Below are 26,597 nucleotides of genomic sequence, written 5' to 3' on the forward strand. Positions count from 1 at the left end.
TTGTAAAATCTACGCTAGCTTTATTTTTATCACGAATGACCTCATTGCTGACAAAAATAAATGACCTCAGAACTTCAACTTACGAATAAAGCTTGTTTTAGTCGTTATTGAAAAGTTGAACTTTTCAGCAAAGCAAGGTTGACATGACTTACATAAGTCGAATGCAATCTCTTGACCATCATGAAGTGCTTTGTAAAGTTTCATTAAACTGAACTCAGAGTCTTTGTCATATGTTCCAACAGGTATGTGAATGTTCTTATCTTCATTGTAATAGCATTGTATAGCTTCAGGAAACATTTCATTAGCGGTTAAAGCAATAACATCTTGCTTCACGCCTTTCATTCTGCAGTGAAATGCAACTTCATTTAAATCGTTAGTGAGTAAGTCTATGTAGGTCTTCTTTCCACAGAAAATACTTTTATAAGCTAAACTTTGTTTTCCAGGTGTTATTTCTGCAAAGTCGCTATGAAATTGACCAAGGTTCTTTCCTATAAGTTCGCGACCATATCTCTTCTTAAACTCTGCTGCAAGCTTTGGGATGTCTTCATTATATAAGTGCATACTGTCGGTATCCTGGTAAAAGATTTGAAGTCCCATGTCCTCTGCAGTACAGAATACTTCATTCATAATACGTTTTGACATAGACAGAATATTAACACCAAGTGGACAGAAGTTAAAGTGTCTGCAAATGCTTTTCGTTAGCTTGAAAATAGTTTTATCTGAACCATCCAAACCTTCGAACTTCACTATATGGTTGTAATTTCTTATAGCATATCTTATAGCATCTTTGTCATCTACTATGGTTATTTTTGACTCAATAGGAGATAGAATAGTTTTGCCATAAATGCTGTTCAGAATGAGTTTTATAATTTCTTGTAAGGGGTTTTCTTCTTTCTTATACTTTAACCTTAACTCAAACAACTTCTTTACTTCATCTCTTATTCTCATATCTCTGTTTCCATCGTAATAGTATCCTTGCAACACTTCACATTTGACACCTTGATATTTTATGAGGTCTTGTAATGTTATATGGTCAACATACATGAGACAGCAAGTGTTTGAACTTCTTGGAACGTTAAGTTCTGGATTTAGTTCAGGGTCGCAAACTATTAAATGAAAGTGTCTGGGTATACCAATCTCTGTTATCTTAATGAGAACAAAGAAGCCAGACATAAACTTTTCACCAATGGGTTCCTTTTGGTCGTCATCGAATAAATGTCTCATGAGATACTCTGTGCTTAACATTTCTTCCTTCAATACTTTTGGAATACCTTCTAAAGTATAAAGTCTTGCTATAGCTGAAGGATATAATGAAACAGTGTCGAAGTCAGCAATGAGTTTCTTTTTGCTCTTTTGTTTCATGTTATCTGACAACATACATCTTCCACCTTGAATGCATCTCGAAATAAATTCTCTTGGTTTATTTGAGAGGTCATAAAGATTTCCATTCGGGAAGTATACTCTGTTCTCAAACAATTTGTTAGCAATAGAACAAATACTAACGTAGTCATAAACGTTTAAATCAAACTCTTTCAATAAGTCATTGCGGAACTTTACAAAACCTTCTCTTAAAATTCTTACATCTTGTTTGCAGTAAAACGTGCTATATTTTTCTAAGTCGAAGTGGTTTTCATCTATTCTGCAACCTTTGATGGAATCTATGTTCTTCATAAATGTATCTGCATCATGGATAAACTTACATGCTTCAGAAATGACACCAGTTCTGTTGTCATTTGCTAACAAAACACTGCTGTAGTAGTTATATGGAAATACTTCTTTCGGTCCTGTTTGTAAGTTAAACATAGCAGGAAATAGTTTAAGCTTCTTATTTATAACACTGTAAGAGTCTTTTATAATAATTGCCCTTCCTTTATATAAACCAGTTATTTGCATTGTTCGTGAACCTTTAATGATGGGAGTTCCTTTCACTTCTGTCATGTGTCTTAAGATGAAGTTTATGTCATAACTGAGGTTATGGAAATATATTAAACTCTTGTCAGGAAGTCTTTCCAAAAATTCTGTTGCACAGTTTTGACCCCAAATACTTTCACTAACTGAACCATCTTCACTGTCATAACAGATGTTAAAAGCTTTATGAAAGCCATCCGTACTACACTCAAAGTCAGCAAAGAAAACGTGCTCAGGTATGAACTTACATTTAGCTTTATTTACTTCTTTTGACTCTGCTTTCTTCTTCAGTTGTACACAATACTTTGGAGCATATGTCAAATCTTTAAATGGTGCAAGGTTCTGTTTATATAAGTCAGTCGTATATGTGAAAAGTTCTCCATAAGAAATAGGTTCGAAATATTTGCACTCCCACAATGTTTTCATAACATCCCATAGCGGTGTAGTTCTATCATGCGAACTACATATTTATCTTCTCTCTTGTATATATTTCATCTGTTTTCAATGTTCATTCCACCACACTCCTTCAAGATTTCTATATAGTTTCGAATGAAATATGTTGTCATTGGAAGTCTTTCATTTAGCATGTAGTGGTCTTCAACAAGAAGTAAGTCAATAGTTCGAACAGTTTCACATTCTTTTGGTATGTATCTCTTTATTTCATTATGTCTTGAGTCATTGAAGTAACCAATGGTAACATTAAATGCTATACCTGTTGCGTCAGAAATTTCTTGTACTTTACTTTGAGGAAAGTCTCTAACACGAATGACTTCTCTCATGTGGTCAATAGTTTCTTCATTTACTCCAGCCTGAATGCAAGCATAAACGAAGCAGTTATCTTCTGTCATAAGTGTTGCAGTTCTTTTGTTCAGTTCATTGAAGATTTGGTAGCGTTCAAGATTTATAGGTAATGTGCAAAGATACTTCCAGAACTGACCGCTTCTCTTCTTATAAAACTTCTTTTCACCATTATCTTTCCAAAAGCTTTCTATAAGTGCTGGGTTTCCTGTTTGCTTAAGAGCTTCCAAAATGGCTTTCTGGTCATTTGTCAGTGTGCTTTCATCTCTATATGGTCTCTTTTTTGGTTTGCCTTTCTTTACATCTGACATCGTTAAGCCTTCATATTCTGTTAAATCATACATCTTTATTTCGTAAGATTCTTTATGTTTGTCAAGAAGAAGTCATAGTGCATTTCAACAATACCTGCAGCATTTGCTTCTATCTCTGATATAAAGTTCTCCTTCAAGAGCTGATGTAGTAATGTTCCAATATTATTGAGGTTTAACGTAGAACATTCATACTTTCCACCAAGTTTATAACATACCATCCATCTCTGTTGGGAGTTTATTTTAATTTTCTCTAAAGAGTCTCATGAAAACCTTACCGAAATGTTTGTGTAAGTAGTCTCTGTTTGGTTCATCTAAAGCTTCGATGTTAAAGTCAATGAGTCTATTGCCTGACTTCACATTCCTCTTCCTATTTTCTTCATCTTTCTTTAACCATCTCTCACCTTCTTTTGGTTTGTCGTCAATGGAACGAATGACATTATTAGCTTTGCGAACTTGTTCTATAGCACTTTTAAACATCTCTCTTCTCTGTTGTTTCAGTGTGTCATCTCTCTTTCGTGTTTCACCAACGTTGCATTTGTTATGTCAAACATTTCTCTTCTTACTTCATGTGGTACAGCTCTTCTTGTTTCACCAACGTTTGCATTTGTTATGTCAAACATCTCTTGACGAACGTCATGTGAAAGAGCTTTTACGAGTATGACCAACGTTTGCATTTGTTATGTCAAACATTTCTCTTCTTACTTCATGAGGTATTGAATGTCTATGATATAAGTCAATAGCAACGTCATTTAAAGGAAATGCTCTTGCATGGACTTCGTCCTCGCCGCGTTGCGGCTTTATGAACTCATGAATTCTATCATAAGTTATTTCACCATTATAGTCATTGAGGATGTCAGCGAGTGCCTTTTTGTTTGTTGTGTAATGCTTTGCAACATCTATATTAGCTTCTGTAAGAAGTTGTTTTATTTCCGAGTGTTCTAACTTAGACAACTTCCGATACATCTTTAGTAGGAAATAAAAAAAATATTTTTTGAAAAAATAAACTTAGAAAAATTATTTCTTTCTATATTGCCATTCCGAACTTCGAAAAGATGTTTATACCAGCATAGAATTTTTCTCTAGAGCTTGGTCTTATATTGTTTTCATGACAATATTTTCTATATTCTTCATATAAAGCCTTTTTTCATACATTTCATAAGGACAATCTAACCAGAATAGTGCATATCCAGTTTCGTTATCTAGGTCTCTATATGTTTCTTCTGTTTGTAGAATTTCGCTTTCTTCTATTTGTAGAATTTCGCTTTCTCTATTTAGTTCTATGACTATTATTGTGGCTTAAAAAGATGTGGGCAAGAAGGGTCTGGCGCTATGTAAAAAGTTAATTTTCTGTCATCTTTTCTATCGGATAAAAAATATTTTTTGAAAAAAATTAGATTAGATTTTTTTAAGTTATTTTTCAAAATAATTTAATATTTTTATTTTAATGAAACACATGCAAGATTGCAAGTTCTTTTCATACAATGCTCTCGCTACTGTCATCAAGAATGAGTTCAATAATGCTTCAAACGTCAATGTTATCTTTAACAAGAAGTTTGTGAAAGAATCTAAGTTTGGTCAGTATGTCAGACCATTAGCTATTGTCATTGACCGCAAACGTTATACTTCACAAGAGTTAGCAGTAGTTTTGAAACAAAAGGGTTTCTTCGTGAATGTCAAAGATACTCATTATACTATTATAAAGAACTCCAACATTGACTTCTTCAGTATTGCTATGAATCTTTCCGAACAGAAAGAATATAAGAAGGGTGAAACAAATGTGAAATATTATTCTTCATCTCTGAAAACAATAACGAACAAAGATGTTATACAAAAGTTCTTACCAAAGGTTGAAGAAGCTTCTATTGACATTGACGAAGGAAGTGAAATGGTTGAAGAAATTGACCCTGACGTCATTTAAGCAAAAATATATTTTTTGGTTAGTCTTCATATCGATATTTTACAACAATTCCCCAGTGTATAAACTTTTCATACGCTTTTTCATAAGCTTTATATACCTTCAGAAATTTTGCATAATCTTTAGAAGCATTTAGATATTGTTTAAATGCTTTGTATGTCTTCAGAAATTTTGCATAATCTTTTACATGTTGTTCGTTCTCTTCTTCTGTCATGAGTTCCGAATATTCTAAATTCATGTTCTTTCATATGAGATAAAATTTTATAAAAAAAATAAAATTAGCTTAGATTTTTTTATTCTTCCTCTTTGAAGTTATCGAAATATTCTGTTATTTTTTCCTTCAGTAATGTTAAGTCTTCTTTGAATGTAAGTATTGTGCAACCTTTGATGTCATAGTGTGTTTGAGGAAGAGTATTTTTGACAATTTCCTTTATTTGCTCATTCGGTGTCATTGAAATCGGTAAGTTTTCACGATAGAACCAGTTTCTGTCAGATTTGTAAATCTTAGCAAGGTCATAAAAGCTTTTGTTGTTTCTTCTGACTAAATGCAACATAACCATATCTTTATCTTCTTCTTTCTCCAACTCTTCAGTATATATCATATACTTATAACTCTTTTCCTTTCCTTTTGGTACTGAACGTGGTATTCTTTTCTGTATGCTTTTGTCTTTGGATTCAATGACTTCATCTTTTGCTTGAAGTTTCTTTTCCATCTCTCCACGTTCTTGTCTATGAATTTCGTCAAGAAGTTTACAAACATACCAAGCATAACGAGGTGAAGCCCACATTGCTACAACATTTACGAGAAGTCTATGAACATAATATCCTCTCAAACCGTTTGGCAAATTTTCACGATTTTCATAGAGTTTTGGCGACTGGGGTTTTTTACCTACTCGCTGTTCTTCACTGTTTTCAGAAAAAAGTACGTCTCGCTGTGCTTCGCTCAAAAGTTCTTGTGTGCTTTGGTTCCTAAACCAGTCTTTAGGAAGTTTAGTATCTGGAGCAAAACAAGCCGTCAAAATACTTTGCATTTGGTACATGTCGTCTTTGACAGAACGAATGAGACGTAACTGTTTGTTATACTGTATGTACTCATATTCTTCATTTATGACTTCATGAACGATAGCAGTTGTTGTGTTCTCTGTTGTTGACATATCTGTCCTTACATACAAAATAAAAAAATAAATAAAAATAAAAACTAACTTTATTTTTTTTGAGATAAACACTATTTCTTCACAACATTAAATTTTATCCTGTATGAAATGACTTTAAAAAGATTATTGACTGACTTCGAATACTATCTCATTGACGCACTGACAGACCCTCAAAACTGTGTTGAAAGTTCTTTAAGCTTTAAGATTGAAGGTACGACGCATTTTGTCTTCACTTACGTATTGAAAGAATATGACCGTTATCATAACGAAGTGAATCAAACACTAATAAAATTTGTAGATAAAAAATTGGTTAACAATGAATATTTTAAACGTGAAGACCCAAACACTGCTGGAGATGATGAAGAATACAGACAAGCTATTGAAAAAAATAACGCAAGATTAGATGCAATAGAAAAGAAGTTTAATGAATGTCTTACAAACACGTATGAATATCTTATGCGGTGGGAAGCTAGATGGAAATAAATTTACGTCAAATATGCAATTTATAAAATCTTATGTCGACAGGCTACGTAGCACAGTGGTCTAAGGTGGTGTTATGGAGGGGTCAGAGTCTGTGGTTCGAACCGCGACAGCGCCGTATTTTCTTATTTTCTTTGTTTGTCTTGTTTGTCGTGAATAAAAAGTGTCATAAAAGTGCTCTATCTTCCACGGGAATAAATAAAAAATTTACTTTATTTCTTCTTTATTTCTTTGTTCCCGTGGAAGAAGGGTTTGCTGTTTTTTCTCAGCCGAAATCAACGATTTTTTCATTTTTGGAATCCTTAGCGAATGAGGAATCTTTTCTCTCGTGGAAGCTTTGACCAAAAATATAATTTAGGTGAAGAGGTGAGATCTCACCTGTTTTTTCACCTAATTTTTCACCTCAGCCGCTAAGCGGCGAGACCCAAAGGGTCTTGACTTTGTCATAACTTCTTCGTAAATGCTTTGTCATAACTTCTTCGTAAATGCCTTGTCATAACTTCTTCGTAAATGCCTTGTCAAGATTTCACCCTCATGACTTGTCATAACTTCTTCGTAAATGCCTTGTCAAGATTTCATCGTAAATGCTTTGTCATGACTTCTTCGTAAATGCTTTGTCATGACTTCTTCGTAAATGAGTGTAAATGACCAAAAATATAATTTAGGTGAAGAGGTGAGATTTCACCTCTTTTTTCACCTAATTTTTCACCTCTTTTTTTCACAAGCGTTTTACATGAATTGTACGATGTATATTTGAAATCCTAAACAGTTTTGTAGCTTCTATTTCTTCGCTGAGGATATCAAAAGTTTTAACAATACCGAAGGTTTCTTTATACTTCTTCTTGACGTCAGATAGAAGGAAATCTTCTGCTGTTGGATAGTTTTTGTTCAGAAATGCTAACATGTCCATTTTATCTTCTGCTGGCTTTTCTACTTCTTTCTTTAAATCTGCATAGTCGTTTCTCATTCTTTCTATCTCTTTGACTGAGTAGTTATATTTCCTAATTGCTGCCTTACATTTTGAACATTGCGGGTTCATTTTTGCGTTATACATTGAAATTTGACCTGCTAAAACAACTAAGGCGTCAATTGCTCTCTTCATCTCAAACATAGCGGGTCTTAGTTGTTCGTTCCATACTTTGCCTCTTCTATCTTTATCTCTTATTTCCCAAACACATTCAGCAACTAATGAAACAAAGTTATCGTAAGTCTTAAACTCCTCAGATTTATATATGTCAGAAACATTCTTATAAACCATGTCGCAATCTTTGTCCATAACTTTATGGTTGCAATGAAAACCAAGGAATTCATAATTTACTTTACGTATGAACTTCTTTATTTCTACTGAGTCAGTTGTTTTGACTTCAATTTCGTCGAATTCAGGAATAGTTAGTTTTTGTTGTTGGATTTCAGGTAGTTTAGGCAAATGGTCAATAATGTCCTGCATTTCATAAAGATACTGTTCATTTGTTTCATCTTTCGCACTACAGTCTAAATTACTTGTTAAAAGTTCCTGCTTAATTTTTTGTATTTCTGTTTCAAAAGTATATGAAGAAGGAATGAAGTTTTTCATTTCTACTAACATAGATGTTGGATTCATGACTAACGAGTTTGGTGCTGTTGTTGTGGACAGAGTCCCGCCGTTCGCGGCTTGAATTGTTGTTGTGCCGATTGTTGAAATCATATCTTTTATACAAAATAAAAAATAAATAAAAATAAAACTAACTTTATTTTTTATTTCGGGAAAATTCATGAAAATTCAAGAGGTGAAAAAAGAGGTGAAAAAACAGGTGAGATCTCACCTCTTCACCTAAACATTATTTTTACTGAATTCAATAAAAATAAATGGTTCATTTACTCACAATATTTTTGTACAAAACGACCCCAAACTTTTAACTTCTTTTCTGCAGCTTCAAATGCTATCTTAGCGAGTTCATATTCTCTAAATTCTCTCTTTAAATCTTCTTGTTCCCATTGGTCTAGTTCGTATGGAGAATCTCTATAACCATAATATATCTCACGTTCATGTTCTAATTGTTTTTCACACATTTTTCCAACTTCTTCTTCGAACAAAGGTTTAGCATTCTCCACTGTATCTTCGAGTTCTTCTTCATCTAACTTCTCATGAACTTTCTTGTCTATGGAGTCCATAATATCTTTGACATAAAATGCATACTTTACAGAGCACCATTCAGCAACAAAATGAACGAGGTCAGGATGTATGTAAATACCTTTGAATTCATTCATAACGCCCTTAGTAAGCTCATAAAATGCTTGTTTTGAGGTTGAGCCACTTTTGGCTCGACCGTATTCTTTCAACCAAAACTCAAGAATTTCCTGCATTTTAGCACTATTGAGAAATCTGTTTAAATGGTTTAACTTTCCTGCTTCTCTTGCCATCTTTGTTGCATTAATGTAACCATCCTTGTCTCTACGTAAGACTTCAATACCGTTATAAGTGCCTTTTGTGAATGTTTCACCATTAGATTTGTTCGTGAATGTTTTTGCTTCGACTGACATTTCTGTTCTTACATACAAAATAAAAAAATAAAAAAATAAAACTAACTTTATTTTTGGTCTTTTGTGAAAATTCACGAAAATTCAAGAGGTGAAAAAACAGGTGAGAAAACAGGTGAAATCTCACCTCTTCACCTATAATATATTTTTGTCTGATTTACATCTAATGAAAAAGTTTAGAAGAATTTTCTTATTCTTTCTGGCATGTTTTTGTCTTTCCAATACTCCCGCTCTAATGGTCCCAGATGAGTTGGCTTTGACTCTCTCAAGTTCTTAGATGGTATAACATCTTCAACACCTCCTTCATATCTTACTTTATAAGTGTCATCGTTTATGTTGTAGCCAAGTATTTCAATAACCACTCCTCGCTTTGCTTCGTCAATGGTTTCAGCAAGTTTGCCATTACTACTTTCGACTAACTTATGTCGAGGGTAAAATGCTATGGAGTCGTCAGCAGCTTTTATAAGATATCCATTACCTTGTGTAGAGTCTACGATATAATAATTTCTACTTAACCTTAAACGTTTCTTTGTCAACGGTTTGTCGTCAAGAACTACACGAACTTTTGTACCAGGAATGAGGGTAAATTGTGTTGAATTTCTGATATTTTGTGTTTGGCTTCGTTTCTTTTGTATATACTTTTCTTCTTGTTGTTGTGTCATTGAATTTGGTGTATGTCCTGTTGTAGAATGTGTTGAGGAATTATATACTTCGAGAAAATGTTTCATTGTTTCTTCGGTAAAGTCTCGCTCTTGATTTAAATCTCTGAGAGTCCTTATGAAGCGGTTTATGATGCCGAGTATGTTATGGTTATGGTCTTCAGTAGTGTAGTGAGTTATGTTATGCTTAATGAGAAATTCTGTGATTTCATTGCTGAGGTATGCACTGTCTTGGTCTGATGTTAAAGTACTTGGGTTATGTTCTGCTACAAACTTTTGTAAAACTCTTAACACTTCACGAGTTCCTTTATTTTTCATTGGATATGCATATGCTTTACGAGTGTTAACATTTATGAAGATGAGGAATGGTTTATGTCCTCCTTTTCTGCTTTGAATGAGAGTGTCAAATTGGTATGCGTCAGGAGTGTTGGAGTAAATTGGTAAAAAGTAGTCGTAAGGGTTTATTTTTGTTTGATGTACAACATTTTTGTCAAAGAACCTTTTCACTTCAGCTCTGTTAGTAAATCCCCAACTCTTTGCAGCTTCATTGAATTTCTTAAATGACCTCCATGGATGTTGTTCGAATACTTCTTTCAAGCTCATTTATGTAAAGTTAAAGATTTTAACCAACTCGTATCCAAGCGTGTATTGTTATATAAGGAGGCATATAATCTTTTCCATTACCTGCTGGGTCTGTAATACCAGCTACAACATGTGTATGATTTCCTGCAGTTCCACAGAAAATACCTGTGCTTGAATCTACTGGGTCAGTTGTGATATCATATCTATGCATTCCCTGTCTATCCGAACCCGCTGCAAGATTTGTATAACCTCTTTTTGTTATTGAATGTGAATGGTTTCCTTCCACAGATGTTCTTCCACTGAACCTATGCATATGTGAAGGAAGGTTTTCAATACCTATTTTCTTTGAACCTCCCATCTTCATTGACTGCGTATTAGTGTAGAATGGAAAACTGTCAACTATTTCATACCATCTACCACCAAATAAAGTGTTTGGATTTATTGGATTCATAGACGTATAAACAGCTCCTATAGGATATATTAAATCATATATGCTCATAACTCTATAAACATATTCTAAAGAACTTATGTCATTAAATACCATTTGGAATGTATCTCCCGGATGAAATGTTGCATTTGTTCCACTTTTATAATGTAATGTTAGTTCAATAGAATTATCCAAGAAAAATTCAAAAGTATCTGGTTGAAGACCTCTAACAAATTCAAATGGAGTTGCTGGTTCACCATTTATAATTTCTGTTGTAAATGTCATTGTATCTGGTTTCGAAAATTTCTTTGTTAGTTCTGCATCCACATAAGTTTTATCTGCTTTCTTATCTAACATTGCTGGTAGTTCATGTGTTTCAAAGTTTCTGACATGACCTTCAATGTTCATACATTTGTTATTTAAGGAGTTTAGTGTATCTTTTACGCTTGTACTTGGATTTTCTAATGGTGCACTTGAACCAAGGGTATAGTTCAATATTATGTCGTCTGCTCTAACAGTAGTGAAGGATTTATGTGTATGGTTCTTGTCAGCTTTACTGTCTAATGTAGCTTGAAGTTCATTTATATCGGAGATGTTGTGTTTATGAGATTTCAAAACTTTGTTCATTGCTTCGAGTTCAACTTTGTCAGCTTTACTTTTAATAGCATCTTCAAACGTTATTTTTGCCTTAACTCTTAACATAAATCTTGGTTCAACTAATACACCGTTAACATTGAAAGTAGAGGCATAAATTTCACCGGTATAACCAAATGCTTCTGGTGCTTTAGCTACATCATACTGTACAGTACAGCTTATGTCATAACCTTTAGCACGAATGTATTTATATCTTCTTTCATTAACATTTTTTGTCTTCGCTTCATCACTTCGTGTTAAATATCCATGGTAGTCCGTTATAATCTGTTCGTCTGAAGTTATATAATGAACGTGGTTTTTATCTGCTTTTTCGGCTAATTTCTCATTAACATCATTCACTTCTAATTCAACTCTTCCGCCAGAACTCTTATTATCATTAATCTTTTTCATTAATTCGGTAATTACGTCATAAAGACTATATTCTGTTTTCGGTTTTGTAAATAATGAGTCAAAATTTCTTTTCATCATTACATCGCTGACATTAATGATATCACCAATTCCTTTTTCATTTATTCTCTTCATTAGTTCTGCAATAATGACGAATATATAATCTGTTAATTTATTCTCTTCATCGAGGGTTATAGAATGTTTTGAAATTGAATCATTAACTCCTCTAAATAAATCAATAACTTCAGGATACACGTTTTTAATGTCTCGAATAACCCGACCAGTATCCTCGCCACTATGTGGCTCTGAGCCCGTTGGGCTCTGTTGTTCATGTTCTTCGTTCCCGTCGTTACGTGGTTTTATATCTCTAACCATCATCAACGCAGCCATAACCGGAGGGTTTGTTGCTACCTGTTCGAAAATCCGTCCGTTATGTATGGTATATCTAAATAATTTCTTTGTGTTTGTTAAAACATTTGAAACAAGTCTTTTAAAACCATCTACAAAATTTCCTGTTTCACCTAATGTTCTTGCAGCATTTACAAGCTCACCCATTCCCGCTTTTGACCCCAAAAACGTCCATATTGCATTTATTTCACTCTGTATAGTTGTCCATTCAGCGAAACTAACACCCGCATTCGCTAAGCTGAAAATGAAATTCAGTGGATCGAACTTAATTCCACCTTCTTTTTCAATTTCAACGAACTCACTAACATGAGATTTTAAATATTCTTTCGTTAAAATTGTTTTCCCCGATGTTATGTCATTAACGAAACTATCACCGTCAAAAGTTAACGAATTCAATTTCGTCGTTGATGCTTTTATTTCATACACCGCTTTATCGATAGTTTTTGGCTCACCTTCTTTAGAAGCATATGAAACATTAATGAATGAATTATATGTATTCGTGAATGAGTTAAAATCAATGATTTTCATTAATGACGCCTTTAATGATTCATTAACTGTTGAATCCCTTAAAGTAATTAATGAACTGTCATGGGCTTCGCCCTGGTCGCTTCGGTCTGAAAGACCTTCAGGACTCAAAGAGTCCGTTTGCGACTTTATGAAAGGTACACTGCAAACCGTCGAGTTTGGATCAAATGCTGTAGTTGGTGCAGGAATATTAATGATATAAGTCATTAAATCATTAAGTGACGTAAATAATGTTGTCGTTTTTGATTTAATTTCTTTAGCATCTGTTATATATGGTAATTTTATTTCTGTAGTTTCTGAATTAAAGATATTCGCTAAAATGTTTTGTAAACTGTTTTGAACAGCAGTATAAACCGTTGAATCCGGAACTCTTACGATTTCACCGTCCTTAATAAAAGGCATTGCACATGGTGTAGTGCTTGGGTCAAATCTTTCGGGATTATAATTCAACATATATTCTAATGCTTCATATACAGACTTATATACTGTTGTGTCGTTCTTCATGACAACTTCACCATTTACAATGAATGGCATTGTACATGGAGTTAAAATAGGGTCAAACTTTTCATAGTCCTTCCATGTTATGTATTTCTCGGTATTTCCATCACTGATAACAATATATTTGTCAGTAAGTGTGAGAGAGTATTGACCAAAATATAAACGTTTAGCTCTGTCAGCTTCATACGCATATGCAGCTATACTCATATTTTAATGAGAATAAAATGTTGTTCTATTTGCAAAGTACAGACCCAAACGAATACGGGACAGTAAAGCTACAAACAAACTTAGGTCTACAGAATGAGCCACTTGCATTCAGAATGGTTGACTTCAATACTATCGCTTCATTCGTTATAACAGATGAAACAGATTTCATGGAGATTGAAATAGATGGAAAGAAGCACGAAATAAGATTTCACAATAATGTAGAATATAAGATGGAAACATTAGCCGGAGTGTTAAATGCTCTCATAAATACTACAATAAACAAGGATAACGAAGAAAACTTAATGAATGTTAAACTTATTGCAGGAGTTTTGAAGTTCAGTTATGCGAAGGAGTTTAAGATACCAAGAATGAGTCATAGAGTACAACTTCTTCTGGGAGCATACCATATGACATTTCCTTTGAAAAGTGTTGACAAAACGATTGAGATGAAATCTGTTCCATACGTATGTTATGGTAATTGTTTGTACGTTGAGTCAAAAATAGCTAATGTCACAGGTATTTCAGGAGTTAATAGTAAAGGTTCAGTAGAATATAAATCCTTCTGTTATGCAGTCAATTCAATGTTCATTCCAAACGTTCCTGTCATAGCAACTCATTTAGGTAAATGGGTTCGCATTAGTCCTCATAATTTGAAAGACATGCAATTCAGACTTGTTGACTTTCAAGGAGAGCCTGTAGAACTGAAGGCACCAGTGCGAATGACTGTTGAAGTTGACTTTTTAGAAAATATTAAATGCAACAGCTTACAAGAGAACTCAGAGCTAAAAATATAAAGTATGAATGTTATGTATTAGGTCATGAACTTTGGTTGTTGCTGTTTGATGAAACAAATGAGTTAGTTATGCCAGTCAAGAGAACAGAAAAAGGCGTCAAAGGCGCCGAGCGCAAAGCGCTATATTGTGTTAGTGAAAACTGCACCAAGTCAATAAGATTAGGTTTGCATTATGAAGATGAGTTCGATACTGTTGAAGAAGTTTTGGATAGATACTATAAGTTGCTTTAATTTACTAAAACATATTTCAAGCAAAGCTTATAGTAAGTAGATAGTTTTGTATACTCGTTCGAATATTTATACTTAAACTCAACTCCTGTAGTTCCTGGTGTTTCAATGATGCGGATGTTACCTATTTTCATGAATAGTGGAGTTTGACCACAGCATTCGATTTCAGGGTCGAGATAGTCAATGACACATTGTTTCCCTGTTATTCGTGAGATAACATTTTCAAGGTCCTCCTTTGTTAGAATTATTTGGTTCTTACTTATAAGATTTGTCAAAAGCTTCTTATCGTCTTTGAGTAAAATTGTTTGGTATAACTGAAGAAGGTAATGGTCTACGTTATCTGAAGGATTTGTTTGAACATTTGTGTAAGGGTTGTCGTTGGCTTCTCTTGAAAGAATTTGGTCCAGTGGTGGATACTCTAACTTAACATCTGATGTAGCGTTAGCGTTTGAAGCTGTGTTTAAATTCACGGCGCCATGCTCCAAGATGGGCTCTTTGAGCCCTCCCGACTTAAGATCTGGTTCTTTTTCTTTCAAACACTCCGAACTATAGTTCTTTATGACAATATTGTTTGTCGTTCGTGAGTCAACATTTGATGTTGGTTCAATTGGAACATTAACGGCACCAGCTAAGATGGATTTGCTTCTCATTTCATATAGAATAAAAACCTTTTATATGTATGAAATGAACAATATACTCGACAAGGGTTTGAATGTAAAGCTAACGAATGAAAATATTGTTGAATTCACTGAGACAGGAGCTGTGTATAAAGATGTAGAACTACTGAACAAAAGAGCTAAGGGAAGAAGCAGGAATATGAACAAAGGGTGGAAGCCTATAAAAATTTATGTCAATGATGGCTCAGGAGGTTCAAACATAAAGTATGCAGAAAGTTATAGAGTTTATGCTCTCAAAGGTGAAAAGCCTTCATTTAAGAACAGCTATTCTAACACATATCCTCAAAAGCTAACGGATGGGGAAGTGGATGATATGAATGACAGCAAAAATATTAACAGAAATGGCGACAGAGATGCATGGAATTTGTTTACCATCAGTCAATTGAAGGTTAAACTTTAAAACAATGTTGGTCGTTCCCATGGAATATTTTTGACTTTAATGGTATTAGTCATGATATGAATCTCAAGGTATGAACGAGGAGAGATGAGAGACTTATATGCTTCCCAAATTTCTTCAAAAGGTAATGTTATACCTGACTGTTTCCAAATGAGTTCAATATCATAGCGTGAGAAACCTTGAAAGATAACGAAGTCAGTTATGAGACGTTTTATGTTTAAAGCAAGGAAACGCCATGTTTGCATAAGTATTGCTACAGTTAAGTGGTAATGTCTGACTTTAGTTATGATGTTAGCTAATGGTGAGTCTGCTTTTGACACTAAACCTTTTCCGGCGAAGTCGTCACAAACGAGCAGAGTGTTTGAAGGATACTTTTTGAAGGGGTATTTTGAAAGTTTTGATAGAATGTAGTTTGTCAGTCGTTTCATATCGTAAACTCCTGAGTATTGACGTAAGTGGTGTTTGTCAATAATTCTTTCCATCTCCTCAGAAGTCTTTTGCATTCCTGACTGTATAAATTCAACGATGGCATAATATTTCCTCTTACGTCGAATGTAACGTTGAAGAAATTCAATGAGTTCGCTATCTGGAACTTTAACGACAGAGGCTTGAACTTTTGACATAAATGTTTTCGCTGTTGAATCCATAGAGTCTGAAGTTGCTGATATAATGATTTGGTCATAGTAAGAGTCGTTTCCTAAACGCTCTGTTATGAGTATATGACGAATGAGGTTAAATGTCTTACCTGAACCCATCTTTCCACAATAGAAATACACACCATTTGAACAGAACTCATAGTCCTTACTGAAAGGAAGAATGAGAGAACTGTTGAGCTTTTCACTGCTTTCATTCATGTCTTCATCTACGTCATGTATTAAATGCTTCATTTTATCTCATTAAAAATGCAAGTCAGAAATATTCAGAACATAGCACCGAGTCTAACTGACAAGAGTATAAAGATATACTATGAACACGTTATGATGAAACCTACCAAAATTCAAGAAAGTCAGTATACTTATGAATATCCAAGACACTGGGTAGAGTATGTAGGAGGTGAGAAAGCTATTGAAATAAGACAAGTTAGAAGTATTCCAGCAGGAAGAACAATATTATTGAAGAACTTTAATGTTTTGAGGTATAATGATGAAACAAAGAAGCAAGATAGTTTTCCTGTTGCTGTGTATGTGAACCTAGACACAGGAGATGACATGAAAGTTTTTAACACAAAGCTTCAAACGGTAGTGAGAGAACAACTGACTGCGGAAGGACATCCATTACCTTCAGAAGTTACCATAGTATATAATTTTGAAACAAATGCAATAGATTTTAAAGTCGTCTCTGCAAAGAAGTCAGGTTTTACATTTAATGAAGCAGATGTATATTCGAATGAAAACTTCAAAGCTATTGCATGGTTAGATAATGACGATTGCTTTAAGAAAATATTTAAATTCAGTGACTCAAAGATGTCAATAGATGACCTTCGTGGAATGTTACCATCGACGTTTACAGTAGAAGGTTCAGCAGGATTGCTTACAAGATTGTCAATTGGTGGTATTTGGTCTCGTGAGAACATTGTTATAAAATCCAGTATAAGTGAATTTGCTGAAGAATCTATATTATGTCTTTCAAACTACATGTATTCGCCACCGAAGCATTATAGTATAACAAACTTTGTCAGTAAGTTTAACATAAGACTTGTCGAACCTTCTTCAATGAAAGATGTTGTGCTACCTAAAGATGGAAAGGATGGACTCATTATTGAGATGATTTTAATAGCATATTAAATGAGCTTGTTCTTGAAGGTCATTCATGATGAAATAACTGTTGTAGAAGATGTTAGCAATTGTTCAGACATTTTGAAGCGTATAGATGAGATAAGAAAGAAGTTTATGAATGAGAATGTTTATGTTTCATTGACTTTCTCCAGTAACGAGAACTTTTATGAGATAATATTGAAGAGAGATGATTTTAATATGGTGTAAATGGTAGCTTGGACAGCTTTAGGCGCAATGGGAACAAAAGCATTAGCATTTGGAGCAAAAGCACTTGGGGCTTATGACGCAGTAAATAAAATGAGTGGAGGAAGGGTTTCGAAGACATTAGATGCAAATAAAGGGAAGATTGGAGGCTGGGTTGCAAAGAAGTTAAGATTAAATAAAATAGGGCTCATAAATAAAGCATCCAATTTGGTTGCGACTGAGTCAGAAAATGCTTTAGGAAAGGACGATGAGTTTGCAAAACACGCAAAAGACTTTAATGACCAGATGAAAGGTGAAACAATGCATTTAAATAGAGTCGATGGAACTGTTCCTCCACCAGTAGTTCTTCCGTATGGTCCCTATGGAATGTATGGAAATCCTTACGAAAGACCATTTGACCCATTGACTGGTGGAAGTAACTGGTATCATTACGGACGAAGAAGAAAGACAGTCAAGTTGGAGACAGACGTGAAGAAAGCAACTAAAAAGAAACCAAGGAAGAGAGTTATAAAGCAATGAATTCAAGTGGGTGAAAAAAGAGGTGAAAAAAGAGGTGAGATCTCACCACTTCACCTAAATTTATTTTTGTGCTATGTTTTCATACGTGTGCGGGTGGTGATATCATTAATTTTTAAGTTTATTTTTTATTTTATTTGGATGTAAATGACGAAAACTATTGAGATAACAAACTACAACGGTCATGAGTTCAAGAATTTGTTCTTCGTTCCTCGTGAAAATACATTCTATCAGATACGAGGGAGAAAGGGTAAAGTTAGTTTGAGCGTTTATGAAGGAATGAAGAATGGAAAGTTTATACAAGCATACGATACAAACGGTAAACGTGTTTCATTAGCTTTGTCAAAACTTACTAACATTCATTTTGACAGTGATTTTGACCTATATGAAGAAGAAAGTGAGTCAGAAGATTATGAGCTGTTATGTGAAGCACAGCAATGGGAGGAGTTGCAATACTTTTGTAAGTGAGAACGTTTATTTTTTACATTAGTGAAGTCGTTTGTGAAAACGTTAGTGAATTCGTTAGTGAAGTGGTTGGCGGCTTTGTAAATATTTAATGTTAAGTTAGTGTTGTCGTTTGTGTTGTAAAAATATATATGTTAATGGTTTCGTAAAGTGTCAAAACCGCTAAGTTGTGTACGGAGGCGCGCAGTGCCACAGTACACGACTTAGGTATACTAACTCACATAACATCTCTGACGTAAATGAACTTCAAGAAAAGTTAGATGACAAAGCTGACAAAGAAACTGTAGATATGTTGGCACAAACGGTTTCAAGTCATGACAGAGCTTTAATGGAAGATGGACAACAGTTGAAAGAGCTTGAGAAAGGTGTTACAGAGTTAAGGAATACAAAAGCAGACTCGACATGGATAGCTGGATATGTAGATGCAACAAAAGAATATATGTTCGCATGGACAGAAGGAACATACCCACAAAAACATCATACACATAACATCTCTGACGTAAATGAACTTCAAGAAAAGTTAGATGACATTATGCATCTAAGACAGGAACTCAATGTGCTTAAACAAATTTTGCCGAATCTTATTTACCCGGTTGGCTCATTATATGTTTTAATGAACTCTACCAGACCAGAAGTAGTACTTGGTTTTGGAACTTGGACTCAAATAGTCGACAGGTTTTTGTATTGTGCAAACTCTTCAAAGGAAACAGGTGGAAGTAAAACGATTTCAGGTGAAAATTTACCTGCACACAGTCACTACATAGATTTAAGTACATCTCAAGCAGGTTGGCATAAGCATAGATATTGGGATTGGTCAGGAATGACAAAAGGTAAAGGATATGATGTTAAAGACGACGTTAAGTTTGCTATAAATTGTTTATTGGAGTGACACTCAGGGAGAAGGAAACCATACACATTTCGTTTCAGGATATACGCAAACAACGGGACAAAGTAAAGAATACATGCCACCTTACATGACAGTTTACGCATGGTATAGAATTGCTTAGTCGTCATTTTCAACTTCTTTAGCATATTCGTCAGGAGTTGTCTTATATTTGTTAGGAACTGTCTTTGAAAGTATACCACCTTGAACTTTGACAAGTTTGAAACGAGGTCTGACAATTAGTAGTTTTATCTTCTGCTTGCAGTGTGTACATTTTGCCATGTTTGCCTAAAACTTCATAATATTCTCTTGTATACTTTCTTCTATTTTTACGAACACGAATTGAGTACCTGTCGGGTTCCCATTGTTGTCATAGTCAATAGTATTTTCATATGGGTCGCGTTTAGGTATTTCTATTTTTACTTTGTCACCTTTCTGAAGTTTGAAGCCCGGCATTCTTTCTTGTTTGTCTCTTTTGACTAAATTATTAAATATATAGTTTTCTCTAAGTCGGGGTTGTTTTTCATTTCTTCGGGGGAGTGCGTTTCCCAAACCTTTTTGTTTACGGTTTATTGTAAATATTTAAAACTTGCTCATCTTTGCCATGGAGAAGTGTCTATACTTGTCGTCATATGACATTTCATTTGCTTCACCACCTTGTGGTTGGTTTAAGTCTCTTAACATTTTATACAACCGTCAATGACACCAAGAGCAGAATGGTTTTGGTCGACAATGAAATATTGGTTTACATTTTTTGAACGCAGATAGTTTTTTACATCATCTGATTTGAAAGAACTTTCACAGTCAGATGTCAGTTTTGTTGGATGGTATTTGTCAACGAATATTGTCAAAGCTGCTAAGATATCTAAAATAGCTTTGGACTGTAATGGTATGGCTTCACAGTATCTTGTGTTTTGACCAACAAATATTAACCAGTATGGTGGTCCATCTGTTCTAACTCTCGGAATGTTTTCCAAGATATCCATAAACCAAGCATTTGGTGTTGAACTAAAGATTTTTATCATGAGTGCTTTCTTTGTTGCCTTAGAAACATAGGGGTCCTTGTTTGAATTCGTCATTTTTTAACCCATAAGAAATGGGTTTATTTGGCGCATTAGCAGGAGTTGCATCCAGATTTTTGCCCGCAGTGGGAACAATAGCCAGAGGTGCATTTGGAATTGGAAGGAAGATTTTGAGTACATTAGGTATACTGAAAGAGAAAGCACAACCTATTATACAAACTGTACAGAAAGGTTGGGATGTAGCACGAGATGCAACAAATCTTATTCCAAATCCTGAAACAAGAGGAAAAGTTCAAGGATGGATGGACAATGAGGAAGACAAGCAGGAAACTATTATAACAAAGCAAATGACTACTATAACCAAGCAGGACACTATATGGACCAAGGTGAAAGATTCTTTAACAGAGGATATAACCATGCACAACAGTGGGTAAACAATAACCAACCTCAACCGCCTCAAACGTGGGGAATGTAAAGTTTTTTATTGAGATGAAATAAACAATGCAGCATTGAGACAAATAAGTTCAAGATGGATTTGTCGGCTTCCAGCAGTTACACCACGTGTTTGTCAAGTTCTTTCTATACCTCAGGAAGTTTTAGACCGACTTAAAAAACCTCAACAACCAGTTGAAAACAAACCAAACTAAATTTTTTACTGAGATGAAATGACCGAAGAAGTTGAAACGGTAGATTTGACACCACAAACAAAAAGTTCAGAACCATTGTCAAAACCTGTCAAAGAACTTACAGATGAAGAGAAAAATTCAATAATAGAAAGTGCCAGTCTGGAAATACAAACCCTAACTATAAAGTCACTTTTCATAGAAATGGAACGGCAAGTATCTCAAAAAAGAAACAGACTCTCACAAATAAAATATTGAAGTCTGAAGGAGCTTTCGAGACAACAGATGGAAAAGTTTACTTCACTGACCAACAGTTCATTATAGAACATCTCATTGACTTAGATCGAAATATTCTAAACTTTACAACAAACACAAAAAGTTGAAAGGAAAACAAAAACAAATGGCATATGATATTTATGAAGATGTTGACGACACAACTGTTCCTGCAAGTGAAGTAAAGTCAGAGGAACCGAAAAGTGACGAAAAACCGATAGAAGAAGAAAAACCAAAAACTGAAGATAAACCAAAACCAAAGTTTAGTTTCCAAACTAAACCAAGTCAACCTTCATTAGCTGGTATGGGTTGGCGTCAAAGACTTATGGCAGCAGGCGGTTATGTAAAGTAAAGAAAAAAAATTATTTTTTTATTTTTATAAAAATGCCCCATATAGAATGGATAGAAAGTCTGCTAGAATAAAAGCAGAGTTACAAAGATATGGTTGGAGAGTTTCGAAGAATTTTAAATATAGGAAGGGAAGACCATAAAAGTCTATGACAAATTTTCTGGTCTTCGCTACGAAATGGATTTGGAAACAGCACGTGCCAATTATCCAAACAGACTAGAGAGGTTAGAAGAAGAACGTCTTATGGACATGCCTTTCGATGTTAGTGAACCTCAAGTTGAAGGACACGACGGCTTTGCCAGATTCTACTGGAAACATGACGAACAATTGCATCCTTTGAGAAGGAAAAAAGGAAAAGGTGAAGACGCACATGCTCCCATGGAAAGAACAAGATATGCATATGAAAAGTATCGTGAAGTTAGAAGTCAAATTACATCTGGTCGAACCTTTACAGTAAACTTTGACGAAGGAAAGAACAAAGAAGGCTTCATGGGTGTACTTGCTGCAATTCAAGACGGAAATAAGAAAGGACACAATCTCAGATTGACCATAACAGATTGGATGGTCACATACTATGCACATGGCAATGTCACAACAGCTGCAATGGTTCTTGACGCTTTCAAGACTACAAAGAGAGAACAAATGGTTGACTCCGACTCAGACATTTTGAATGCAATTGAAGGAATTGCAAGTGTCAAGTTCGAATGGTACCAACCTAACCCTCAAGCAGTCAGACAACATGCTGGATACTTCCCGTTCAGAAATAAGTCTGACATTGACTTGACAAGGTATGGAATTTACAATTCAATTGAAACAATTGTCAATGAACCTTGTATTCTTACATGTCTCAGGAACTCTGGTCTTGTTACAGATGAGAAAATGAAGTATCTTGAGTCATGTGTGAAGACAAGGTACATTCTCAGAGGTCAATTGGCAAAAATTGCACCGTTGGCAAATGTCAATATCCGAGTCAACATACCTACAGCTAAAGGTTCTTCACATGACGACTATGTTGTTGACAAAGACTTACCATGGTTGAAGATTGTAATTGTCCACAACCACTTCATGTTGAACGAAAGTCTTACAAACCCATTGTTCGGAAAAGGCAAGTGCAACATTGTCAGAGCTGTAAACATTCTTTTCGAGAAAGGTTTGTTGGAACCAATTCCAGATGACAAGCTGACAGAACTTTTGTACCAAAAGACGAAACAAACTTTTCATTGTTAGCAAGACCAAAAAGTTGTTCCAGACAAAGTTCTAGTACAAAAGAAGTACACAGTTCCACAAGGAGTTGGTTTGTTCGGATACCAACCTGAACCAGAAGAACTTCCAATGAGGTTGCAAGAACTTCAAGATGCTATAAACAAACTTCCATTGAGACATCCAATTGACGTCAAATTGTATTGGAGAGCATCTGAGTTAGGTCAGAAGGTTTTATATGAAACAGGTTGCTTCGACGATGTTTATGAGATAACAGGAGAAGTTTCTCAGAAGATAAGAGACTCACTTGAATTTCCACAAACTGGACCAATTGGTTGCGACAAGTTCGACTCAGATGAAAAAATATACTATGTCGACCTTAACGCTGCATACATGAGTTTGTCCAATATATTCCGACTGGAATTCCAAACGAAGATGGTGAGTTCCCGGGAAGGAACTATACAGTTGGAAAAGTCATACAACAACTGTATGATATTAGGAAAGCTTCAAACCCCAAACTTGCAATGACACTCAAATTGCTTATGAATTCGACATGGGGATATTCCATTAAGAAACCTCAAGAGATGAAGAGTAAACATTATGAGAAGGTCGACAACTTTGTTGAAAGGTTTTCTCCTTTTGTTTTGAAGTACGAATTCACTCAAGGTCAAAGGCTTAGTAACCACATTAAAACCTATTGTCGAACATTGGTCTTACCCTCAGTTCGCAAAAGCAGTCCTTGACAACTACAACAAATTCTTCTCCGAAGTCAAATCCAAAGTGAAGGTTTACTATGAGAACATTGACGCACTCATGACGAACGAAGAAGGATACAACAAACTCATTGAAATGGGAATGGTCGGTGAAAAGATGGGCTTTTTAAGCTAGATAAGGTATTTTCCGAAGTTCATGTCCTCTCCAAGCGTAAGTACTGGGGCAACTTGAAGACGGCACAGAAATAAAAACATTGCATGAAGTAAAAACGTTTTTCAAAAAAGTGACATTTTTTAAATTTTATTTGAACTGTACGCTGAGTTTGTTGGAGAAGACCGTTGGGAAACTTGTTTGTTAGATGAGAAATATGAAATGGCATACCATTTTAAAAACAATATATTTTTACATATATTAAATGCTTCAGGTTGAAAAACAAAGAATAAAAGTAGCAGATACAAAACCGTTAGACTATATCTTTACAAATGCTGGTAGGACTATTTCAGATGAAGAAATTTCATCCCGAGCATACAGTTTGACTATCCAATTCGTTGGCTTCAAAGTCCTTCAGATGCAAAGGCAATAGGATTTAGAAGAGTTTTGTTTTCAAATAGAACTAACGCATTTATGTTCGCAGTATATTTTCATGGGCAGTATAAAGGTTCTGATGGTCTAATAGACAAATTTGACGAAATGAGAATCTTTACAGTTCGTTCAGACGAAAGTCTTGAGAAAACTCTAAATGACTTTCAAACTCAAATGAACAAAATATTATTGGGAATTTCAAGAAAAATACGACTCTTTACTAAATGGAACATACTATCTGAAACTAGAATATGACAAGATGAAACTCCACCGTTTCATTTCAAAAGATTGAAATTAACCCTCCAAGAGATACAGAGTTTTTATTTTGGAAAGTAGACAAACGTTCTTGGGCACAATTTCTTCGGTTACTAAACCAGAACGAACCATTACCACCAGATGGTCCATTTAAATTTATACTTCCACCAGCAGATTTGACAGTTTATAGAAACGTGTTTGACCCTCAAAATGTTATGTGTCATGCAAGTTTCAGTTCAAGCAACAATAGTTTTCTATGTATTGGTAAGGACTTTTATGACTTTGCTTCTAAATTCTACGAACCACCTAGTAACAGTTTCTCTGACTTTCAAGTTTGGTTCACAACAAATGGTGTGCAACATATTATTCCATTGTACTATGACTTTTATCTCGAATTGTCTTTCATATATAACTACGGAAAAGTGCTGAAAAAGTATTGAATGTGAAGATATTAGAAAATAACATTTTTTCTAACATCGTAGAAAACTCATGAAAACAATTTATTTTTGACACTTTCACAAAAAACATAAAAAAAGTGAAGTTAAAATGAGATGTTTACTGAACTGGTTGGATGTCGCCTTCACAGGTTATGTAGAACGGCTGACCCGAGAAGTGGAACAGTGCTCTGAGAATTTGTATAATTCGTGGAATTGGACTCTCTCTGTTTGGAAGTTGTATCCATGGGCGCTTTGCAAAGAACTTGAGAAGAGCTTCTTTCTTCATCTCCTTTATGTCGTCTACAGGAGTGTTTTCTGGTATTTGAATTGGAATTCCGGTTTCAATTTCGATTTTCAGCGCACCTCTTCCAGACAACCAGAAGCCGAGTGACTTGTTGGCTTTGTCCTTGCCCAAGTACTGCTTAACAACTTCATTTATCTCTATAAGGTAAATTGCCTCATCTAATGGCTCGATGTTGTCCATTGTTCTGTTTCAGAACTAGTCTTATACTTTTTCAGAACAATACTTGTACTGTTTCAGAACTAGTCTTGTACTTTTTCAGAACAATACTTGTACTTTTTCAGAACAAATTTTCCGTAAAAGCTCTCAATTTGTGAGAAAAATTTTCTGTTTCAGAACAATACTTGTACTGTTTCAGAACAATACTTGTACTGTTTCAGAACAATACTTGTACTGTTTCAAGACAATACTTGTACTGTTTCAGAACAATACTTGTACTGTTTCAGAACAATACTTGTACTGTTTCAAGACAATATTTGTACTGTTTCAAGACAATGTCCGACGTCCCACCAACCGAGTCCATTCTCAAACCAGAGGAACCTAAAGAACCACAACAGTCTCCTCAGCAACCTCAGTTCCAACAAGGACCTCCGAATTACTACCAATTTCCACCTCAAGGTTACTACCCACCACAAGGCTTCCCGAACTACCCTCCTCAGCCTATGCCTTACTGCCCCAACCCTTGGTTGTTGAAAAAACCAGAATTTTCGAAAAAGTGACACCAACTATTAAAGTTATTTTATTACTAGATTTATTTACAAATTATAAGATAATATCATTAACAAAATATATTTTTAATATAAATAAAAAACTTTTTTTATACAAAAAATTACAATCAATCGATAAATATTATAAAACATTTATTCCAAAAAGATTAAGTAATAGGTGGGATCCTGCATATAATATAATTTTATGTCATAAAGCTTACAAATTTTAGATGGACCACAGTGAGAATGTGAGTGGTTAATTTAAAGGTGGTCTGATAAAGATATCGAAGCTTACTCAACACAGTATGAAGCAGTTTCTAATACACAATCTTACTAGTGGTGTTTCGGTCGCCAGCGCTCTCATAGGGGTGCTGATTTCAAAAACCACTACTTCAAATTATTCAACAATACTCAATGCAGCATGAAGCAGCTACTACTGCTGTATTTACTGGTAGCGTTTGGTCGTTGGCTCTTGCACAGTCTCTCAGATTTTCAAAAATTTTTTTTCAACACTATCTTGTTTCGCTCTCAGAAAGCTATCCTACAAAGACATCGAAGCTTACTCAACACAGTATGAAGCAGTTTCTAATACACAATCTTATTAGTGGTGTTTCGGTCGCCAGCGCTCTCATAGGGGTGCTGATTTCAAAAACCACTACTTCAAATTATTCAACAATACTCAATGCAGCATGAAGCAGCTACTACTGCTGTATCTTACTGGTAGCGTTTTGGTCGTTGGCTCTTGCACAGTCTCTCAGATTTTCAA

At 34.7% G+C, this 26,597-nt stretch overlaps 18 protein-coding genes and 3 pseudogenes across 21 annotated transcripts, besides 2 other annotated features; 10 read left to right on the forward strand and 11 right to left on the reverse strand.

Annotated features, from left to right (window-relative positions):
* Positions 1-18,685: part of a mobile genetic element that runs on past the window's edge.
* On the reverse strand, positions 67-3,180 carry TVAGG3_1005480 (annotated as a pseudogene). Its single transcript has one exon. A coding segment is annotated over exon 1 (3,114 nt).
* Positions 4,750-4,935, forward strand: TVAGG3_1005490 (uncharacterized protein; the record flags this gene model as incomplete). Its single annotated transcript, XM_051254402.1, has 1 exon — positions 4,750-4,935. One exon carries the CDS (start codon positions 4,750-4,752, stop codon positions 4,933-4,935), a length of 186 nt encoding a protein of 61 aa, XP_051079976.1.
* Positions 5,226-6,086, reverse strand: TVAGG3_1005500 (KilA, N-terminal/APSES-type HTH, DNA-binding family; the record flags this gene model as incomplete). Its single annotated transcript, XM_051254403.1, has 1 exon — positions 5,226-6,086. One exon carries the CDS (start codon positions 6,084-6,086, stop codon positions 5,226-5,228), a length of 861 nt encoding a protein of 286 aa, XP_051079977.1.
* On the forward strand, positions 6,195-6,569 carry TVAGG3_1005510 (uncharacterized protein; the record flags this gene model as incomplete). The annotated part of the gene is made up of 1 exon (XM_051254404.1): positions 6,195-6,569. The coding sequence occupies one exon, from the start codon at positions 6,195-6,197 to the stop codon at positions 6,567-6,569; it is 375 nt and encodes a 124-aa protein (XP_051079978.1).
* Positions 7,285-7,842, reverse strand: TVAGG3_1005520 (organellar and viral DNA polymerase type B; the record flags this gene model as incomplete). Its single annotated transcript, XM_051254405.1, has 1 exon — positions 7,285-7,842. One exon carries the CDS (start codon positions 7,840-7,842, stop codon positions 7,285-7,287), a length of 558 nt encoding a protein of 185 aa, XP_051079979.1.
* On the reverse strand, positions 8,421-9,086 carry TVAGG3_1005530 (uncharacterized protein; the record flags this gene model as incomplete). Its single annotated transcript, XM_051254406.1, has 1 exon — positions 8,421-9,086. One exon carries the CDS (start codon positions 9,084-9,086, stop codon positions 8,421-8,423), a length of 666 nt encoding a protein of 221 aa, XP_051079980.1.
* On the reverse strand, positions 9,260-10,060 carry TVAGG3_1005540 (integrase core domain containing protein family; the record flags this gene model as incomplete). The annotated part of the gene is made up of 1 exon (XM_051254407.1): positions 9,260-10,060. One exon carries the CDS (start codon positions 10,058-10,060, stop codon positions 9,260-9,262), a length of 801 nt encoding a protein of 266 aa, XP_051079981.1.
* Positions 10,365-10,775, reverse strand: TVAGG3_1005550 (ATP binding; the record flags this gene model as incomplete). Its single annotated transcript, XM_051254408.1, has 1 exon — positions 10,365-10,775. One exon carries the CDS (start codon positions 10,773-10,775, stop codon positions 10,365-10,367), a length of 411 nt encoding a protein of 136 aa, XP_051079982.1.
* On the reverse strand, positions 11,475-12,347 carry TVAGG3_1005560 (keratin-associated protein family; the record flags this gene model as incomplete). Its single annotated transcript, XM_051254409.1, has 1 exon — positions 11,475-12,347. A coding segment is annotated over one exon (873 nt), but the record flags the coding sequence as incomplete, so codon positions are not given.
* Positions 12,452-13,259, reverse strand: TVAGG3_1005570 (uncharacterized protein; the record flags this gene model as incomplete). The annotated part of the gene is made up of 1 exon (XM_051254410.1): positions 12,452-13,259. A coding segment is annotated over one exon (808 nt), but the record flags the coding sequence as incomplete, so codon positions are not given.
* On the forward strand, positions 13,448-14,224 carry TVAGG3_1005580 (uncharacterized protein; the record flags this gene model as incomplete). Its single annotated transcript, XM_051254411.1, has 1 exon — positions 13,448-14,224. The coding sequence occupies one exon, from the start codon at positions 13,448-13,450 to the stop codon at positions 14,222-14,224; it is 777 nt and encodes a 258-aa protein (XP_051079985.1).
* TVAGG3_1005590 (uncharacterized protein) lies at positions 14,451-15,101 on the reverse strand (the record flags this gene model as incomplete). Its single annotated transcript, XM_051254412.1, has 1 exon — positions 14,451-15,101. The coding sequence occupies one exon, from the start codon at positions 15,099-15,101 to the stop codon at positions 14,451-14,453; it is 651 nt and encodes a 216-aa protein (XP_051079986.1).
* On the forward strand, positions 15,127-15,528 carry TVAGG3_1005600 (uncharacterized protein; the record flags this gene model as incomplete). Its single annotated transcript, XM_051254413.1, has 1 exon — positions 15,127-15,528. The coding sequence occupies one exon, from the start codon at positions 15,127-15,129 to the stop codon at positions 15,526-15,528; it is 402 nt and encodes a 133-aa protein (XP_051079987.1).
* On the reverse strand, positions 15,593-16,379 carry TVAGG3_1005610 (protein of unknown function, DUF4106 family; the record flags this gene model as incomplete). The annotated part of the gene is made up of 1 exon (XM_051254414.1): positions 15,593-16,379. A coding segment is annotated over one exon (787 nt), but the record flags the coding sequence as incomplete, so codon positions are not given.
* Positions 16,428-17,309, forward strand: TVAGG3_1005620 (uncharacterized protein; the record flags this gene model as incomplete). Its single annotated transcript, XM_051254415.1, has 1 exon — positions 16,428-17,309. One exon carries the CDS (start codon positions 16,428-16,430, stop codon positions 17,307-17,309), a length of 882 nt encoding a protein of 293 aa, XP_051079989.1.
* Positions 17,508-18,023, forward strand: TVAGG3_1005630 (protein of unknown function, DUF4107 family; the record flags this gene model as incomplete). Its single annotated transcript, XM_001292410.2, has 1 exon — positions 17,508-18,023. One exon carries the CDS (start codon positions 17,508-17,510, stop codon positions 18,021-18,023), a length of 516 nt encoding a protein of 171 aa, XP_001292411.2.
* TVAGG3_1005640 (uncharacterized protein) lies at positions 18,168-18,488 on the forward strand (the record flags this gene model as incomplete). Its single annotated transcript, XM_001292411.1, has 1 exon — positions 18,168-18,488. The coding sequence occupies one exon, from the start codon at positions 18,168-18,170 to the stop codon at positions 18,486-18,488; it is 321 nt and encodes a 106-aa protein (XP_001292412.1).
* Positions 18,686-18,717: 32 nt separating the features above from the next.
* Positions 18,718-20,384: a mobile genetic element.
* TVAGG3_1005660 lies at positions 18,814-19,492 on the forward strand (annotated as a pseudogene). The gene has a single exon. A coding segment is annotated over exon 1 (679 nt).
* Positions 20,385-22,514: 2,130 nt separating the features above from the next.
* Positions 22,515-23,322, forward strand: TVAGG3_1005670 (annotated as a pseudogene). The gene has a single exon. A coding segment is annotated over exon 1 (808 nt).
* Positions 23,323-24,941: 1,619 nt separating this feature from the next.
* TVAGG3_1005680 (uncharacterized protein) lies at positions 24,942-25,307 on the reverse strand (the record flags this gene model as incomplete). Its single annotated transcript, XM_051254416.1, has 1 exon — positions 24,942-25,307. One exon carries the CDS (start codon positions 25,305-25,307, stop codon positions 24,942-24,944), a length of 366 nt encoding a protein of 121 aa, XP_051079990.1.
* Positions 25,308-25,618: 311 nt separating this feature from the next.
* TVAGG3_1005690 (uncharacterized protein) lies at positions 25,619-25,843 on the forward strand (the record flags this gene model as incomplete). The annotated part of the gene is made up of 1 exon (XM_051254417.1): positions 25,619-25,843. One exon carries the CDS (start codon positions 25,619-25,621, stop codon positions 25,841-25,843), a length of 225 nt encoding a protein of 74 aa, XP_051079991.1.
* Positions 25,844-26,597: the final 754 nt, after the last annotated feature.

The sequence above is a fragment of the Trichomonas vaginalis genome, chromosome I (genome assembly GCF_026262505.1).
Source record: "Trichomonas vaginalis G3 chromosome I, whole genome shotgun sequence".
Classification (NCBI taxonomy): Eukaryota; Parabasalia; order Trichomonadida; family Trichomonadidae; genus Trichomonas; species Trichomonas vaginalis.